Source organism: Bidens hawaiensis, unplaced genomic scaffold, assembly GCF_021521415.1.
Source record: "Bidens hawaiensis isolate Kalapana, Puna unplaced genomic scaffold, B.hawaiensis_p1.1 tig00037257_1, whole genome shotgun sequence".
Classification (NCBI taxonomy): domain Eukaryota; kingdom Viridiplantae; phylum Streptophyta; class Magnoliopsida; order Asterales; family Asteraceae; genus Bidens; species Bidens hawaiensis.
The window spans coordinates 18,542-37,837 of record NW_027496503.1 but is presented as its reverse complement, the minus strand read 5'-3'; the positions used below and the strand labels follow the sequence as shown (position 1 = coordinate 37,837).

General features: G+C 37.2%; 2 protein-coding genes across 2 annotated transcripts; one reads left to right on the top strand and one right to left on the bottom strand.

The window, feature by feature from the left end:
- Window positions 1-13,392: 13,392 nt before the first annotated feature.
- On the top strand, window positions 13,393-13,966 carry LOC143589164 (uncharacterized). Its single transcript, XM_077070003.1, has one exon. It carries the CDS (start codon window positions 13,583-13,585, stop codon window positions 13,964-13,966), a length of 384 nt encoding a protein of 127 aa, XP_076926118.1. The 5' UTR covers window positions 13,393-13,582.
- A 2,978-nt stretch (window positions 13,967-16,944) lies between these two features.
- On the bottom strand, window positions 16,945-18,881 carry LOC143589157 (nuclear transport factor 2B-like). The gene is made up of 2 exons (XM_077069997.1): window positions 18,580-18,881; window positions 16,945-17,043 (listed from the first exon to the last, which is right to left on the bottom strand). Exons 1-2 carry the CDS (start codon window positions 18,874-18,876, stop codon window positions 16,969-16,971), a joined length of 372 nt encoding a protein of 123 aa, XP_076926112.1. The 5' UTR covers window positions 18,877-18,881; the 3' UTR covers window positions 16,945-16,968.
- Between the last annotated feature and the right edge of the window lie 415 nt (window positions 18,882-19,296).

Here is a 19,296-nt window from a genome sequence, read left to right as displayed (position 1 = left end):
CAGCAGGCCTGGTCACTATCAGCCGCTACCTACCCACCAACTACCAGCAGGGCACGTGCGTAGGCTACTGTTGGTGGAACAGGAACACTGTTGCAGCCGGCCATACCTCTTTGGAAACCTACATTCGGCTATAAATACCACAAATGGTATGACCATCTCATCTTATCATATCTTACTACATTATCATCATAATATACCTGATATCTGCTCTAGCAATCTCTTAATATACTTTTATATTTAAAGAGCAATCTAGTCTGATTCTCACGCCGGAGGGTGGTCACAAGGAAGAACCCCCCCTTCTCAGTGACGAGCTCACGGTGTCTGTTTTGCAGGTTATCAGAAGAACCATCTTCCAAGGGTCTAACCCCTCGTGGGAAACATCTCTCCAACCCCCAGGTTACCAGTAATCTGTCCGGGGTCCGGTTAGTGTTTCTTCAGTTGGTGTTTTGGTGGGTGGCGGGGGGAGGGGTGGTTTTGAAAGGGGGGACCTATAGTGTTTTATGGGGTGTTACTAGGGGTGCACATAATTAGGCCCGGACCGAAAAAGACCGAAACTCGGACCTGCATTATAACCTTCGGTCTTTCATCGGGCCATATATCCTGTGCATTTCGGTTTCGGGTCGGGTATCGGGCCGAGACCCGGGTTAACCGCCTATTTCTGGACCGACCCGAATGTGTAATCAAAATCTAGGGGTTCTGGGACAGTAGGTGTGGGTTTACACCAATGGCTTCATATTTGCAGCTTACGATGACAGGGGTAGTGACATGATGAACAATCCTTTGTTCCATGGCCGCCGGAAAAGCTTTTGAACTCATGGTTGTCGAAGAATATTGGTACTTGTGTGAGAGATATAAGTGGTGAAGAAAGAAAAAACAAAACATCAAAATGTTCTTTATATTTTTGAAAGAGTTTTAACTAAATAAACAAATACCATTAACTTTGAAATTGACAAGATGCATGCATATATAATAATTATTACAATAGATTCCAGTAACTTTGCGAAAAAAATAAACTAAAAATTTTAAGCTATTATTATAATAATACATTAAAGTAAGTTTGGGAATCCAAAAGATGTCATGCATTAAGTTTGTCAGAGACAAGCCAAATTTGAAAGGTTGTAGACTAATAGGTTGTACAGATAAAAATTTATATTTTATTCATTTATGATCCTAAAGTTGTATCATTTATCTAAATTTTTTTTTATCATTTCTCATTTCTCTCTCTTCAATCATTTTTACTGCCTCACTTTCTTCTACCTCCAAACTAAAAGTTGGCTTGAAGATGATTCCCATCATCTGCGAACATTAAAGTTACAGTCTAAATCAACAATTGGAATGAAGATTAATCGGTCTCGGTCTTTCAATATTACCCGGGTTGCGAAGACCGATGTTACGTGATACCCGAAGTTAGTCCAGCGGGCCGGTCGTCGGTTCCTATATTTGTGATTTCCCGGGTTTCGGTCCGGGTCGGGTATATCCCGGTTCGGGTCGGTCCGATCCAAATGCTCACCCCTAAGTAGAGGTGGTCAAAAAAACCGGTCCTCGAACCGGTTTGCCGGTTTAAACCGGAAACCGGTTTTTAAGAAAACCGGTTTTTTGTAAACCGGTTTGACCGGTTTACAAACCGGCGGTTTATATATCGGTTACACAATTTGGAGCCAAAACCGGTTTTATAACCGGTTATAAAAAAAAAACCGGTTTTTTAAAAACCGGTTATTAAAAAAAACCGGTTTTTTTTAATAACCGGTTATTAAAAAACCGGTTTTTTTAATAACCGGTTTTTTAAAAAACCGGTTAACCGGTTTTTTTATAAACCGGTTTTTGACCGTTATAAAAAAACCGGTTAACCGGTTAAAAACCGGTTTTTTTCCCGTTGAGTAACGGCCATATAGCCGTTTTTTATAATTTTTGACCGTTTTTTTTTTTTCCCCATTTTACCCCCACAAACATCTATATATAGCTTAGGTTGGGTATTGGTTAGATCACACTCGATTATACAACTCCAAACGCTCTAAACGTTTATTACATACGCGATTATTTTGTTATCTCACGCTCAATTATACCACATTACCACTCCATACGCTCTTATTTCGTAGTCGATTATCATGGCCTCCCAAAGTGCTACTTCATCCGTCAACATGGGTGCCTCGAACACGGGAGAAACGGTCGTTCGGGTCATCCCCACGAAACGAAACCAAGATGTTTGGCAACATTTCGACCTATGCGAAATGTCTAACGGTACCCAAAAAGCTCGATGCAAACATTGTTTGAAGTTTTATGGCAAAGATACAAACTCCACTTTAAGAGCGCATGTACAAAGGCCCTTTTGCAAGGCCTTGAAGGACGAATCGGGAAGTAGTTCGCAGCCGGAGATGACGAATCAAGGAACGGTGTTTACGTACGACCTTGAAGCGGTACGTCAAAAGTTTTCAAACTTTGTGATTCAAAATACACTTCCTTTCAACCACTTCGACAACCCTCAATTCACGGAGATGATGCAAAAGTATGTTCAACCACGCTACCAACACGTAAGTCGTTCGACTCTTAGAAGAGATTGTCTTAAAGCTTGGAAAAACGCTAAATCCGAACTAATTTCATACTTTTCAAACTTACAAACTGGTGTAAACTTAACAACGGATGTGTGGTCGGTATCTAATGGTTCGCCCGACTCATACATTTGTGTGACGGCTCATTGGGTTGACCCCGGGTCGTGGCAAATGATGAAACGAACCGTTGCGTTTCAATTGTTTGATTACCCGCACACGGGTAGAAATATTTTTAAACTCTTGGATAAAGTCATTCGACAATACAAGATTGAAGATAAAATCTTTTCAATTTCGTTTGATAACGCGTCCAACAATACGGCCGCGGTTGGCCATTTAAAATTAAAGTATAAACCTATTTGTGATGGAGCGTTTTTTCATAGCCGATGCATTGCACATATTATCAACTTGGCCGTGCAAGATGGGTTAAACGTGATCGAAACGCAAAGAAACAATTTTAAAAGAATGTTACGAGATGTTTTTAGCAACAATAAAATATTTTCAAGATAAAAAAAATTTTGTGATGAAGCTAATTGTCAATGGTTGGGGCCCAATTGGGATTGTCCAACAAGATGGAACTCGACTTGTGATATGTTTGAGAAAGCCATCCAACAAAAAGAATCACTAATTGCATTTCATCAAATAATGTCAAGTAGGGGTAAATGTGCACCGTACGATCCTAGAAACTGGTTATTGATTGAGATCGTTACGGAGGTCCTTCAAATTTTTAAATCTTGCACAACTAGTTTATCCGGGGTTTACTATCCAACAAGCCCCATTGCTTTACCAAAAATTGCTGTCATGTGCACAACGTTGAGTGAACTTCATTGTAGGGGTGCATCTTATTTTGATATGGGTGTAAAAATGAAAGAAAAATTTAGAAAATATTTTCAACAACTACCCGCTGTTTTGACATGTGCTGCTGCGTTAAACCCTTGCATAAATGTTGGTGGTGTTGAAGCTTTAATAGAAAAAATTTGTGATGAGCTAGAGTTAAACGACGATCAAAACCCCTATTATAACCAAACTTTAAAGAATGCTTTCAACACCACCTTGTCTAACATGTATGATGTTTACCTTACAAAATACGGGTCGTCTTCCCAAATTCATGACTCGTTAAGAGCTGTTGCCCAATCCCAATCCCAAACCGACCTTGAAATGGGGATGTACTACATGATTTGGGAAGACACCGGTAAACGTCAAAAGGTAAACACCCCAAGCAGTGAACTTGGAAGGTATGGTGGTACCAACTTTGTGAAACACATGACTCCAGATGAATTTAGAAGTCTTGATTTGCTGGCTTGGTGGAGAGGTAAGGAGGATGAGTTTCCGATCCTCGCCGCCATGGCCAAAGATTTACTAACGGTCCAAGCTTCCACGGTAGCTTCGGAGTCTGCTTTTTCTGTTTCTGGCAGGGTTATATCGATTAGGAGGACTCGACTCACTCCACCAGCTGTAGAGATGTCTATTTGCTACAAGGATTACTTGGACTCTTTAGATAGGGCACAACATCAACGCTCACTCGAGGGGGAAATGGACTATGAGGCGGGCTTGTATGAAGACGAGGTCAATCAAGGACACACTCAACCAATGACCGATGAAGAAGCCACGTACGACGATTACCTAAGGAATAGCTCGGGATCGGGTAGCGATGAAAATAATGAGTAAGAAACAGCAAGTTGTTAATGTAATCGTGTCTAAGCATTCTTTAATGTTTGTATTTTTGAGTTACGAATATGCGATAACGATTTAATGTTTGTATTTTTAATGTAAAAGCTATAAATGAAAGTTATGTATTTTTGAGTTACGAATATGCGATAACGATTTAATGCTTGTAGTTACCGGTTTGCCTTGTAGTTACCGGTTTGTTTATACTGTGAAAAAATAATGGTTATTTAAAAAAAAAAAAAAACCGGTTAACCGGTTAGACCGGTTATTAAAAAACCGGTTAATAAAAAAACCGGTTCCCAAACCGGTCCTAACCGGTTTGACCGGTTATGGTTTTCATACACAAAAACCGGTTATTAACCGGTCCGGTTATTAACCGAACCGGTTTTTTTTTCTGGACGAAAAAAACCGGTCCGGTTAATAACCGAACCGGTTTTTTTAAAAAAACCGATTTGTGCACCTCTACCCCTAGGTGTTACACACTAATGATTTTTTTTAAGTACATTTAGAATCGAAGTTAAAATAAAACCCAAGGTTGTTTTTGACATTTCGTGAAAGAATTAGAGAAAAATAAAATGTGATATTAATGTGGTTAATCCCCTTTCCTCTAACGTTAACGTTTAAAGTCACATGTGTAAACCCTGCCTCGTTGTTTAAACCAGTTAAAATCTGCGGGCTATTCCACTTGGTCAATTGATCAGGCGATCAGCTTGAACTAAAGCAAACTAACGTATTACCGATTTAGTTTAAACTGGATTCAACTTTTGCCAATGATTATCATATATAATAGTTAACCCTTTTTGAGTATTTTAAACAACTAGATTATATAATAGCAATGGAAAAATGGGAAGCGTGTCGGCATCAGTTCCACACATGATACATGTAGTAGACTTTTTTTTAATGAATGGTATAGTACAGTATGTTTTTGACAATGCACCAACTAACTTTTAATTATAACTAAGGGGTTCTTTAATAGCTTTTATTGACTCTAGTAAGGGTACCTATGAATCCGTAGAGATAGAGTTTTTTTGGTTTACTAAAAAACTTCTTAATTATTCATAAAGTCTCTTACTGGATAATAATTTCATAAACATATTAAATAATGCAGAGGCTATCTGTTATTTTGTTAGGTCTCTTGACGATTCAGCGCAATATTACTAAACAACATCTAAGATTTTGAAACACATTGAATAATTCAGATGGTATCTTTTAATCAGTTAAGTTTCTTAATGATTCAACATAAAACTATCATTCAAGCCCCTAATTGACGATTTTTTTTTCTTATCCTGAACCGGCATGTAATTGATTATTCCTATTAGGCTATTTTATTATTAACATCTCAAAAATAATTTAATGGGCACTTCATTTTGACTTTTTATTATCAGATGAAAATAGAAAAGGGAAATTTTATGGACATTCATACCTTTTTTCGCTAAAAAAACCAACCAATACACCCCGAGTATAGTCCTTTAAAGTGTGTCCGGGTATCCATAAAAAAAGGAAAAAGAGCATAAAAAGAGAGCCTTGTTGGCCACGTCATCTCACCAGTTGCCTTTTTTTGAATCCACGCGCTGCTGCAGCGGGACGATCGTAAACGTGTGGCGTTCCTGAGTCAAATTAGATAAGGCTCCACGTCATCCACTAGTGCCGATAAGCTCCAACATGAATGGCGCGCGTTTACCCACGCTCTATTTATCATCCAATCAGTTTGTCTCAAACAAGCACAACCTTAGTCCTCGGACTATCAATCAAGTTGCATCATTTTCTTTTGTATTTGAAGAAGTTATTTTCCTTCAGTTCAATTTTTTTTTATTAAGTCTCATTTATTCAAAGAGCTTAATATTTGAAGAGGTAGGTCCCAGCAGAGCCCAGTTGGACCCGCAACTCACCTTGAAAAGGGACGTCTGCGCAGTTGAACCCGCAAGACTCCTTAACGGACGTCTGCGCGGTTGAACCCGCAAGACTTAACTTAAAGGGACATCTGCGCAGAAACCAACTGGATCAGCAGGACCCACCACGCTCAGAGACGTGACGTCCTTACGCGCAGTACGCAAGCTGTTCCCGCATGAAACGCCTCCCAATGGTTCCCAAGTACTCCGCCTGTTCCCGCAGTTACGGATACCAGCCATCAGGGAAGGCTACCCGCGCAGCAAGGCTACACGCACAAGGCTTAACACTCATAATAATTCAGTAGTCACCTGAAGAAGGAATGAGCAAGCCGGGATCAGTCCCGCACAAAGGCGGGAGGGGGAATACTCCCGCCCAAATGAGCCAGTCCGTACGATACTGAAAGATCTTTTGTACTGTACCTGACGAGGTATGGGCAAAAGATCTGACCAAAGATACGACAGCTCATTGACAACAGTATGGCGAGCAGCATGCTCTTGTACGGTATGTCACTATTAGCCGCTACCTACTCACCAACTCCTGTCATACCACGTGCATAGCCTGTAGTTGGTGGAAAAGGAATAGTACACAGCAGGCCTGGTCACTGTCAGCCGCTGCCTACCCACCAACTACCAGCATGGCACGTGCGTAGGCCACAGTTGGTAGAACAGGAATACTATTCAGCCGGCTACACCTCCTTGGAAACCTACCTTCGGCTATAAATACCCCAAATGGTATGATCATCTTATCATCATATACTATCTCGTATTACATATTATACCTGATATCTGCTCTAGCAATCTCTTAATATACATTTATATTCAAGAGCAATCTAGTCTGATTCTCACGCTGGAGGGTGGTCACAAGGAGGAACCCCCCCCCCCCCTTCTCAGTGACGAGCTCACGGTGTCTGTTTTGCAGGTTATCAGAAGAGCCATCTTTGCCGGGTCCAACCCCTCGTGGGAAACATCTATCTAACCCCCAGATTATCCGTAATCTGCCCGGGGCGGATTAATGTTTCTTCAATATTTCTCCAAATCTCTTTTACACACGTATGTTTCTTTCTCTTTACTATGACATTCACTTTATTCTATTTTTTTTATATATACTGTCTGGTTTAAAATAACAACTTTTAAATCAAAATAAACATAAAAGGCAAACGAGTAACAACTTGTGCTGCTAATATTTTTTTAACTAAAAGAGAAAAAACCAAATCTTTTAATTTTTAGGTTCTTAATATTACGATAATCATTCCTTTAAACCCGACTAAGTAGCTTCACTTTTAGTCTTCAATCTAATATTTAGTATAGACATTTCTTTTATCTTTTTGTGATACCTTAAGAAAATCCAATATCCATTTTTTTCTTTTATGTTTTATCCATGAGAGAGACATCCAACCCTAAAAGATGTCTCAGCTTAAATATCACCAACACGTCTTGTGTATAATGTTGTAGTTTATAGGATAAATTGATAGTGAAACCAAAAACTTGATTGGATGAGAGCAATCCATGATGAGTGACATATTAGAAGTTTCTACCCAAGCAATAAAAAGTAGAACTCTAAATTGTTCATGCACACATTGAACAATATTGATTGTTATGAAAGATGAATATCACAAACTTTAACATGAATAACTGATTCAAGTGTTATGATGAGTCAAGCCTCATGCAATAAATAGTAATACTAGCAGTCAGATACATGACCACACTATTTTTATTCTTATACGTTTTAATTTTGTCAGTTGAACATATATCTTCTTGACGATAAAAAATACAAAGGTGTTGCGCGAAAAGTTACTCACGTATGACATAACTTTTATTTTTTTGAACATCAGACTTTTAGTATGACATAGTTTTTAACTGATGTGAGCATCCATTATAAGGTGTTTTCACATGTGATCAGCTTTTAATTATTATGGACATTATTTTCATGACCGATTTTTAGAAGAAGTTCTTAAGTAAAAGCTAGAAATAATGAGATGAATTTTGGGCCTTTTGCAGGTGGTGGGTTTTAACTTTCAAGTGCTTTTAACAAATGATATTTTTATGACGTGGCCGTCGAATAAGCGTATTTTTTGTTGTTATAAAGAGACATAAGAGTAGTTAAAATAAACTAGGGGGTGTTTGGTACAGAGAATGGAATTGTAGAGAAATGGAATAGAGAAATGGAATTGCAGAGAAAGGGAATTGGTCTGGAGAATGAGAATTGACTGTTCTGTTTGGTAGTACAGAGATTTCAGTAGAGAAATATAGCTGAGAATCATTTCTCTTGTTTGGTACATAGAAAATAAACAGAGAATTATATCAACTTTATCATTAGCACAAGTATTTTTTTCATAACAAATATTTATTAAAAAATAAAAAACATATAAAAAGATGCATAAATTCCAACCAAAATATGCATTGATCAAACCAATTCACATACAAAACATAGTTTTTAAGCAAAAAACATCAACCATAGTTAAAACCAATTCACATACAAAACATACTTCAACCATACACAACTATCCCATTGAACCATCGGTATACAACTCGACCATCTCAATTTTCTCTTCTATTGTCAACGCAAGAAAAGAACGTCCTAGATCCACATCTTTACCAATCAAATGAGCTGCTTTGAACCGTTTTTTCGTAGTGATACCTGGTAAAGCTTTCAACTCATCACTAACCTTTTCATAGATTTCACGAGCCTCCATACCTTTTTTGCTAAGTTGTTCACCCACCATCTCCCCAAATCGAAGCAAAACTTCCTTTATATCTTTGCACGACTCTCGATATATCTCATCTGCATCCGTGCTTCTACCTCTTTTGCGCTTGCTTGTTACACTTCCTGTTTGTCCTTCAGATCTATCAACATTTGGAACGGCTTCATCAACAAAATCAAAGTCTTCAATATCAACAGGTGAGCTTTTTTGCGTCTCTTGAACAACATCTTCTTCTCCAAGGTCAACTGCTTTACTACCAGTAGCTCTATCCTTACCGAATATGGTACACAATTTGTCATAGAAAGGAAATGACTTGTCACGAAAATTCACAGCACCTTTGTGAGACTACAAGACAATTACAAATAAATTAGACTAAAATTTTAAAATCTAAAAAACATATTTTTTAGAATATACCTTCACGTACCATTCCAAACACTATCATCGGCAATAATACAACATTTTTGTTCATCCCAACCAAACCCACTTGTATGCACCATATCATATACAATGCTAAAGTGTGTCTTCCATGTCTTCATCCTAGACTTTATATGTGGTTCTGCTTTGAGGCCAGAGTTAGGAAGACTTACATCTAGCAATTGTTGAACACCATTTAAATAACCTGGTTTGAATCCATTGTCAGCACCAGCATACTTTCCGGATGCATGTATCTCCATTAATGCATCAATTAGCTTTGCATCTTCATCATTTGTCCAGGTATGCTTGCTCCGAGTAACTCCTCTCACTATATATGAATCTGCCATGTCTACGTACAAATGCATAATTATACAATTAAAAATCATAATTCATGTAACTACAAATACAAATATAACAAGAAACATTAATAAGAAACAAATAAAGTGCATAAATAAACATTAATAAGAAACATCCTTGGTTCTACAAATAAAAAGTACATAATTGTCAAACATAATTAAGAAACATTGTTGGCACGCTGCGCACGCATCGCAGTCCAACTATTAAACATTTCATTAGCAAGAAGGTCTCTACGATCGGTCCATTCTTGTGAGGGCTCGATCATAGAAATAACATTGTCATGGTCATTTGCAGGTTGTGTGTGATTTACTGGGATTTCGTTATCAAGAGGGTCTTCACTCATTGTTGTTCGTATGAAATTGTGCAATAAACAACAAGCAATGATGATACGTGGCATGGACTCTATGGGATGATATGAGTTATCACGCAAAATAGCCCATCTATCTTTAATCATTCCGAAACATCTTTCTATAACATTCCTGGCCGATGAATGTCTCATATTAAAGAACTCCTTAGCATTCGTAGGAGGACGAGACCAATCGTTAAGATGATAACGTTGACCTCGATATGGAGTTAAAAATCCTTCACCATTTGTATAACCGGCATCACAAAGGTAGTATGTTCCTACAATTAACCATAAACTCTATGTTAATTATCATACTTAAATCTATGTATATTCTTTGAAAATTGCCTATCACATACCCGGAGTTATTTTAAGACCATTGGGTCTACTGATTGCATCACGCAAAACTCTACTATCAGCTGCAGAACCCTCCCATCCCGCTAAGACATACGTAAATAAAAGGTCTCTCGTACATACTCCGAGTACGTTAGTACAAATCTGCCCTTTTCTTGTCCTATATGGTTTTCTATCAATAGCAGGGACTTTAACTTTAATGTATGTTCCATCTAATGCATGTTAGCAAAAAATATCTTTAATAAAAAATGTGTTTGACTAACCTTAAACCATTTCCATCTTTCATCAGTTTCATTATCTGGCACTGGCACGGATGACTTGTAGAGTTCTTTGTGTAATCGACATATAACATTTAAGACTAACTTGAAATACCGACTTACAGTTTCCCCGGACCGATGAAATCTGTTGACTAGTATCCTATTCTTTGCATTATGAGCAAGGGTATGTAAAAACATAGCAACTTGCTCATCGACTAGCATGTTTTTACTATTCTTTAGTCCCCTCTAGTTTCTAGCATATCACAAAGTGTTGTAAATGCATGTATATTCATTCTTATGTTAACAACACTCGTAACATCACTTTCATAAACCATCCTCACCATGTTTTCACGCCTATTATGGTAACTCATTAAATATTTTTTACGTAAAGTCATTGACTCAATCGACCGACGCAAATGATAAGTACACAACATCCACCAACGAATCGTAACATAAATGACATAAAATGCACCTATGGCAACTATTCTTTGTCTGGAAGGTGATCTTGCCATCTACACATAAAAATATAAGAAAATTCAAGAAAAACAAACTAGACCTCATATATATAACAAATCAAAAGAGTTCATAGTTCCTATTATACACTAAACTAGACCTCACGAGAGATTGCAGGTAAATTAATGCAAAAACGCAGCCAAAGTGAAAGAAAAGAAACTACACAGAACTCAAAATTGAGCTAAAGCTAAAGTGCAAAATTTTGACATCATATGCTATTTTTTTCCTTTTAAGTCAGAAGGGGTTCCAAAACAAATGAATTCGGATCAAAACAGGTTCGGGTTACAGGTCAGAAGGGTTGACTCACAGGTTGGAAGTACTTGTGAAGATTCTTTTTCCATTGGATCTTATGCAGACAACGAACAGGCCCGTTGGAACTAAGGGATGCTTTTAAAACTTTAAAAATTCATCATATAGTTATTAATATGATGGTGCCTTCTAAACTAATGTACCAATATTAGTTGTCAATTTCAGTGGCTTGTAATACAAGTTGTGCAGCTAGTCAAACAAGAACAATAATTCCCATGTGCAGTTTTGAGAACTAAAATAGCTGGAATGATATAAAAAAACATGGAAAGCTGACACATGAATCATGATACACATTACACATACAGTATAATGAATATTAAAGATAGAAGACAGTAGTCACATATATTTCAGTGAAACTGACCTGATACTATCATATTCTGACAGGTTAAAATACCTGATATTAAGGCTGATTAGTTGAAATCGCAACGGAAGCCCATCGGTTAGCGATAAATTGGTGCCTTCTAGAATCGATTTTTACAACCATGCACCTAATATTTGTCTATATAATGATCATATGCACTTGTAATGTTCTAACACCTCATAATAAGAATATCCTAGCTACAACCTGTGACCAGACGGAACTACAATGCTAGTGTTCATTTATTAGCCTTCATGCGTAGGCCTGTAAACGAACCGAACGAACGCATACAAGGGCATGTTCATTTGTTTGTGTCTGTTCATTTAACTTTAAGCAAACACCAACACGAACAGTTAACCGGACAAATATACGTGTTCATGCTCGTTCGTTTAAAAAAATGAACATGTTCGCGTTCGTTTATATTTGTTCGTTTAAAATCTTAACGAACTGTTGACATAAATGAAAATATTTGAACAAACACAAAGGAACATATATAAATAAACGTAAACAGACACAAACAAACAAACAATATTTAATTAGACATTTGGCATTAGGGTGATATAATTTGTAAAATACAAATAACATTTAATTATTTTTATAAATATGTAAACAAGCATAAATAAGTGATTTAGTGAACGACCGAAACACACGTTTTTGTTTGTTCGTTTAAAATCTTAACGAACTGTTGACAAACATAAATGGAAATATTTGAACAAACACAAAAGAACGTATGTGAACAAACGTAAACAAACACAAATAAAAGTAAACGGACACAAACAAACAATATTTAATTAGATATTAGGATGATATAATTTATAAAATACAAATAACATTTAATTATTTTTATCACTATGTAAACGAGCATAAATAAGTGAACGATGAACGACCGAAACACGCGTTTTTGTTTGTTTGTTTAATTAATGAACACAAATTTAAGTTTATGTCAAATAAACGAACTTCCCGTCAAACAATTCACGAACAATTCTATCGGTTCGGTGCGCGTACAACCCCTAACACAAAACCCTAGAAATTAAGCACTGTAATCTCAATAACAATTACAAAATTCATCAAAATTAGGGCAAAACTCAACCCAATTGAAATTAACAATACATAATCCAGTCTGCAACATGTGAATCAAACAATCAATTGATTACTGTGACGAATCAGAAGGTTTCTTAATAGAACACGAAGACTAGAAGTCGGGAAACAGAAAATCTACGAGGATAGGGAATAGGAATAGGGAAACAAAAATCATACCTGGTTCGGGCAGAAATCAAGCGAGGATGGTGGTGGTGTGCGTGGGTGGGTAATTAGATAGAGATTAGAGGATGGTGATAGAAGTGAAAAGGAAGAGAATGGAAGTGAGAAATGAAACCATTTCTCCGCTTTTTTTAGAGAAAAGAAATCAGGGAAATGGAAATGGTTTATTTCCATTTCTCACCTCTTTCTTTCGTAAACAAACAAGAGAATTGTTTCCATTTCCATTTCTCACCCCCCAATTCTCTGTACCAAACACCCCCTAGAGTTGAAGTTCGGTGAATAATATAGGGACTAAACTTGTAGCTTACGTCGTTATCTTTTTACGTTATCTTGTTTATTTAAACAATCACTCACGCCTTTAAACTTTGAAGATAGGTAACCCCGTCATAAATATTTCCGTCTATATCGTAACTTCAACTTCTCTATTTGATCTTCTGATCTGCATATGCAACTCGACTCCAGAAGCTTCCACAAATCCACTTGCATACTCAATTAATCAATCAAACCCTAATAATAATAAACTTTATCCAACCGCCTCGAATTTTTCAATCCGAGTGATATATTTTCATATTTAGTTTATAACCAACGAGTACTCAGCTAGATCTGTATAACATCATGATGACGAGACAACAACGTCACCAAGATCAGCAATCCAGGGCCTTTTACGAGCTATCTGCTTTGATCCTAAACCTAATCCGGTACCCTCCGCCGTCGTCGATTCAATACTCCGGCGAGGTTTCAACGCCGCGGCGGATTACGCCGGCGGGATTGGCGTCGATGTTGTTAGGGGTGTCGTTGGCGTTGATGTTCTGTGGGTCGATCACGTTTTTTATAGGGTTTTTGTTGATGCCTTGGGTTATTGGATTGGTTATGTTGTTGTATGTCGCCGGAATTGTTTCGAGTTTATCGATACTCGGTCGGGCGATTTTCTGCCATACTTTGGCTCCGGCTTCGCCTCGAAAGACCGTTCATGGTATGATTTTGTTGTTGATTGATTAGTTGTATTATAATTTCAGACTTTCTGTTATTATAACCTAAGTTGTGGGTGACTTAAGTTGACCGAGATTTTGGATGCCCAAACAAGTACTAAAAGATGGGCCCTTATATGAGTTATATATGATTTGTTTTTAAAAATGGGTATTGGTTTTGAATTAAATACATGTGGTTAAAAAAAAGTAGGAAATTGTCGCTAAACAAAATGGGTATTGAACTGTCGGTCCATCACTATTGGGCGTAAAAAAATGGGTATCGGACTATCAGTCCATCACTATTTGGCGTAAATTGGGCGTAAAAAAATGGGTATTGGACTATCAGTCCATCACTATTTGCGTAAAAACAAAATGGGTATTGGACTGTCAGTACATCACTATTGTGCCCTTTTATGCTTTTACGCTCTAATGTGTTATTAGGCTATGTGTATGTGTAGTGAATGGCTACAAAATTTTTGACACTTGCCCCACATCAACAAAGGGGCCCTTTTCATTTTAGGGGTATAGTGTTGTTGTCGTCCCATTTTTTATTTTTTTTTATTATTATTTTCAAACCCACACCGTCGACAAATCTATATCGCGCCCCCACCCCTACCCCCACCCTACCCCCCCAATATTGCCTGGGGGCGGTGTGGGAGCCCCCTTGTCGCTCAAAAAACTCCCAGCTTGTCGCCCATGATGTTCACTCTTATTTGGTTTTCGGTATGACCAGAATTGTCATTTAAAAGGGGGTGGCGGCCAACTTTTGGCCCACTTACCTGCCTCTGTTGTAATTGGATATTTTATTTGATACAATGCTTGGATTACCAGTTTTTTAAAAAATAAATAATAAAAAGTTGGACTTGAGAACTATAGTGTGTTTATTGGTTGGTTATTGTTTTAAAACTTTAAAATATATGAAGTTTTAAAAAATTTCCCGCCCCCTGCGATAGCATATCATAAGCGGCAGTCGTGGCCCGCCTTGCCTCGGAGCTGGGCCTGACTTACATTTTGGTACGATTTTAGAAATATTAGATTGTGTTTAATGGAAATTTGGAGTACTAAATTATAAATGTAGAACTATTTTTGAAATTAAGTCTTGGTTTATGGATATTGTTGTATACCTTTTTGAAGGAAAAGATAAAGTTATAGATTTGTGTGTGGTCACATACGAATGATAATGAAACTATATTGATTGAACTAAAAGCATGTGCATCAATTTAGATTTGGAAGTATTGTGTTTGATGAACTTGTTCAATAAGTAGGACCAAAGGGGTACCATGATGTTAAATATGTTTCTAACATCTTTCAAGAGTGTATATTAAATGCACTTTATGTTGCTATGTGTGAGATGTTAATGGTCCACACTTTACATTTGGATGCACTTTAATTGTTAATGTTGTTATTATTATGTAGCATGGAAACTGTTGTGAACTGGGAGGGAGATTGTTTTAAGTGCCCAGAAAACAGTTAGGAGAGCTTTTTCAAGTATTAGTGCATGAAGAAGCTCTGGATGTTCAGTTATGTATGAAGACATATACAATACATAGGGTTTATGTTCTTTTTTATTTTCATTTAAAAAAGTGATGGTTTTGGTGGTGGTGGGTGTGCATTCTTTACTTGAGGAGGTGAACTGTGTTTGGTGCTTATGATGGATGATTATTATATGTGTTAGCTTTAATTAAGCATGTCACTGATGCTGTTATGGACTTTTTTCTTTTGCTGCTTTTCATGCACATTCTTTTGTGGTTTCATTTGAATAACTTATTAAGCTCATATAGCATCATTGTTTTGATTTGTATGGATCATAATTCTGCTATGATTTTACAATGCCATCTTAACTTTGAAGGAAATGCCTGTTTGTTTCCTGTTGCTGGACATGTGATTGTTAGATTGATACTATTCGTTAGTTGTTAGATTGATACTAGTTGTTACTTATAAGACGGGTATACTAGGTCCTAAAAGCAATTTCAGGCAATGGAAAGTCCGTTTAACTATATCTTTTCGGCAAGCTATCTCAACCAAGAAGCATGGCTTGGTGAGGACTTTTAATTAGTAGCATGTCAAGATGCTACTAATTAGATCAGACTCGTCACGAACATTGGTGAGGACTTTAAAAGTTCGTGTGTAGTTTGTTTCCGTCATGTCACGAACACCGGTTCACAGGAGCAATCTTTTGACTTGTTTTCCAGTTAGATCAGACTCTAATCATCTGTAGGTGTCGAAGCAGTTGAAATTAATTAAATGCATTCTGAAACACGTCTTGTAACGATGAGGATCACCCCCTTCTTAGAAACCCCTTGGTTGCTGTGAGGAATGCTACTCTAGCTGCTGCATGCATGCAACATGCTTTCACAATACTCTTCTAAATGGGTAGATAGGGTACCGAGTGAAGGGCTTTCGGTCTAAACGTGTAGCTCAGGTCACGTTGATACAAAACGTGAATTTGTCCATAACAGTTAAATTTTTTTCTTACAGTTCGATTCGGTTAATCTGCAATAACAGAGAAAAGGTTGACACTGCATCCATTGTTACATGATGCAGTTGCCTTTTCCGGTTATAGAAGGCCAACTGCATAAATAGAAAAAACGAAAGGCAATTATTTGCCTCTACTTGATCAGCATGTTGACTGATTTGCAAAAACGTTTCGGTTTGACAAATCATCTGGATTTTCAAACATAGTGGCTTAATGTTTTTAAGAAATCAATTGTAAAAACGAGAATAACTGCATGGAACATATATTTATCAATCAACCTGCATTATGGTCCAAAACATTGCAAACTAACACATAATGATCTCTGCTTGCAAACCAATGGAAATGATATCAGAGCGCAACAAAACAAAAGAACATCTCATATTTGATCGCTTAAAACACATCACAAAAAGCATATCATCAAGTCATGTATCCCCCTCAAGTACTGCCCCAATTAAAATCTTAGTTCTGATGAAATACCAAAAACGAAAAATAAAGCAATCACAACCAAAAATCTTCTCCAGTGAGGTGACACTGTGACAGATGTAGCCTGATTAAGCTCAAGCATAATTCAACCGGAAAATGTCATTGAGAACATAAAAGCTTGACTGTGTTGTGGGCATTAGATGGAACATCTGAAAACAACAAAAGAAATAGATTAGCTGAAAAACTTATGACAAAATGAGTGAAATTATGACTAAAGCAATGGGTTATGCTTCTTCCAAGTTATAAATATGAGAAGCTAAACTAACTAACTTAAGGAATTAGGAGTTGCTTATTCCAAATACGTGTTTCAAAAAGTAATAAGAAAATAATAAGTTATAGTGAGCAAGTCTAAAACACCCCTTTAGCCAGTAAAGAGGTGAGACAGATATAAACAACTTATATATAAGCACATCAAATACAAAAAACGTTACCCACGTATTTGAATTCTTGGTTTTTATAAAGTATTCAAACGCTATGATAGATAGCTCAATGTGCAGAAGTGGCAAGGATATTAACATAACCAAATAAGAGTAACAACAAAATGTTAATGATGGATGATGATTTCCCATTGATGAATTTGTAACAGATGTTTATTATTTGTAACCATTGATGAATGAGATGATTAAATTGAATGATGTTAATGAATGACTTCCACGAATGAATTCATCAGAGATACTAACATAAGAAACAATCTTAAATAGATGTGACCTTCAACACAATAACCACATACGCTTGCCTTCATATGTGTGTGTAAATAATAAAGGATGTTATCTCAGCTTCACATTATTTTTCGTAAATTTCATATTAACAGAGTTTGAAATTGCTTATATAATATTTATCTCTTATTCAACTAAACACCCCAAAACTTGCAAATAACCACTAGACATTGGCTTCAAGTCACTTAGGGGGGCGGGCGAGCGATCAAGATCGGCTCGTGAAAAAGCTTGATTGAACCGAGCTTAAATGAGCCCGAGCTCAAGCCTACAAGCAGGCTCGTTTAATAAATGAGCTCGAGCTCGAGCTTCACTTATCAAGCTCGAGCCCACTCAAGAGCTTAAACAAGCTTGTAATTTTTATATATAATGTTATGAAAAAAATAACTAAATAATATATATTATGCTATATATAAAATTATAATTCAAAACAATATATATAAAAATAATTATAAATATGTAAAAATTAATTAATAAATTGTAAACAAGCCGAGCTTAAGCTTGAAAAAAAGCTCATGAGCCGAGCTCGAGCTTTAGAAATAAAGATCGAAACAAGCTGAGTTCAAGCTCTGTGTAAGTTATACGAGTCGAGCTCAAGCCTAGTCGAGCTCGGCTCGGCTCGTTTGCACCCCTAAAGCCACTAAACAAATTCCTTTCAAATGTTCAATAATTAATAACCAAACTGTTCTTTAGATTAGGAGTGCAAACGAGCCGAACCGCTCGCAAACTACTTGAGCTCAGATCAATAAAAAGCTGGAAACGAGCCAAGCTTAAGCCTCAAATAACGCTCATTTAGCTATCAATCCCTTATGTATTATTAAATTTTACCTAATTTGTACTTCTATGTATTAAATTTACAAAATCAATAAAACACATATATTCTTTAATTAAAATTTAATAACTAACAAGACAAACCCTAGCTTGAAAAAACAATTATACATCACAAATTAAAACAGACACTGCACAATGTACCTGGCTGAACTTAAGAGCGTGTTGTTCGCCGGCGAGTTGAAGATTACCGGAAACGAAAACAAGCATGCCGCCTGAAGGACCAGAAGGCTGGCAGTCAACGGTGGTGATGCTGTGCTTGCACTGTTGGAAGGGGAGTGACGTCAGCTTGGCTACGATGTTGGTAGAACCCTGTATCTTCTGACCTTCAAATGTCAACATCGATGAGTCCTGGTAGAGATTGGACAAAGTGGACCGATTGGTGTCGAATGTGGAGTAGTAGTGTTCCACGAACGCCTTCGCCACTGCATCTGGATCCATCGCCGCCACAGGGTTTTTGTGTGTATTTTGAAATGAAATGAAAAGTGAGGGGATTTGGTGTTTTTGAAAGCATACATATTTTCAAAATGTGTGCTATTGTTTCAAGATATGATAGCTTTTATCCCTTTTTTTGTTATTTTCTTATTTATTTTTTTTTAACAGTTTGGCTCACTGGCAATGCACACCCCCTAACACCTAAAGGACCCGGGTTCGAATCTCCCAGAGAGAGGGACCTTTCAACCTAAAATGGTATTTTTTTTGCCTCCGCAGAGACTCGAACCTAAGCCACCACCCGGGCGGGACCCTTGCAAGCGAGTTATCCCCCCACCTCCGACCAGCTGGGCTGGACCTCATCGGCGTTATTTTCTTATTTATGTGGAGGAGTAGTTATTTGTGAGCTACTAGGCTATATGAGTGGGG

Excerpts from the sequence above, each read along its gene's own strand:
- LOC143589164 (XM_077070003.1), top strand. The coding sequence starts at position 13,583 with ATGATGACGAGACAACAACGTCACCAAGATCAGCAATCCAGGGCCTTT.
- LOC143589157 (XM_077069997.1), bottom strand. The coding sequence starts at position 18,876 with ATGGATCCAGATGCAGTGGCGAAGGCGTTCGTGGAACACTACTACTCC. Across the intron at positions 17,044-18,579 it reads ACGCTCTTAAGTTCAGCCAG|ATGTTCCATCTAATGCCCAC; the intron begins GTACATTGTGCA and ends TGTTGTTTTCAG.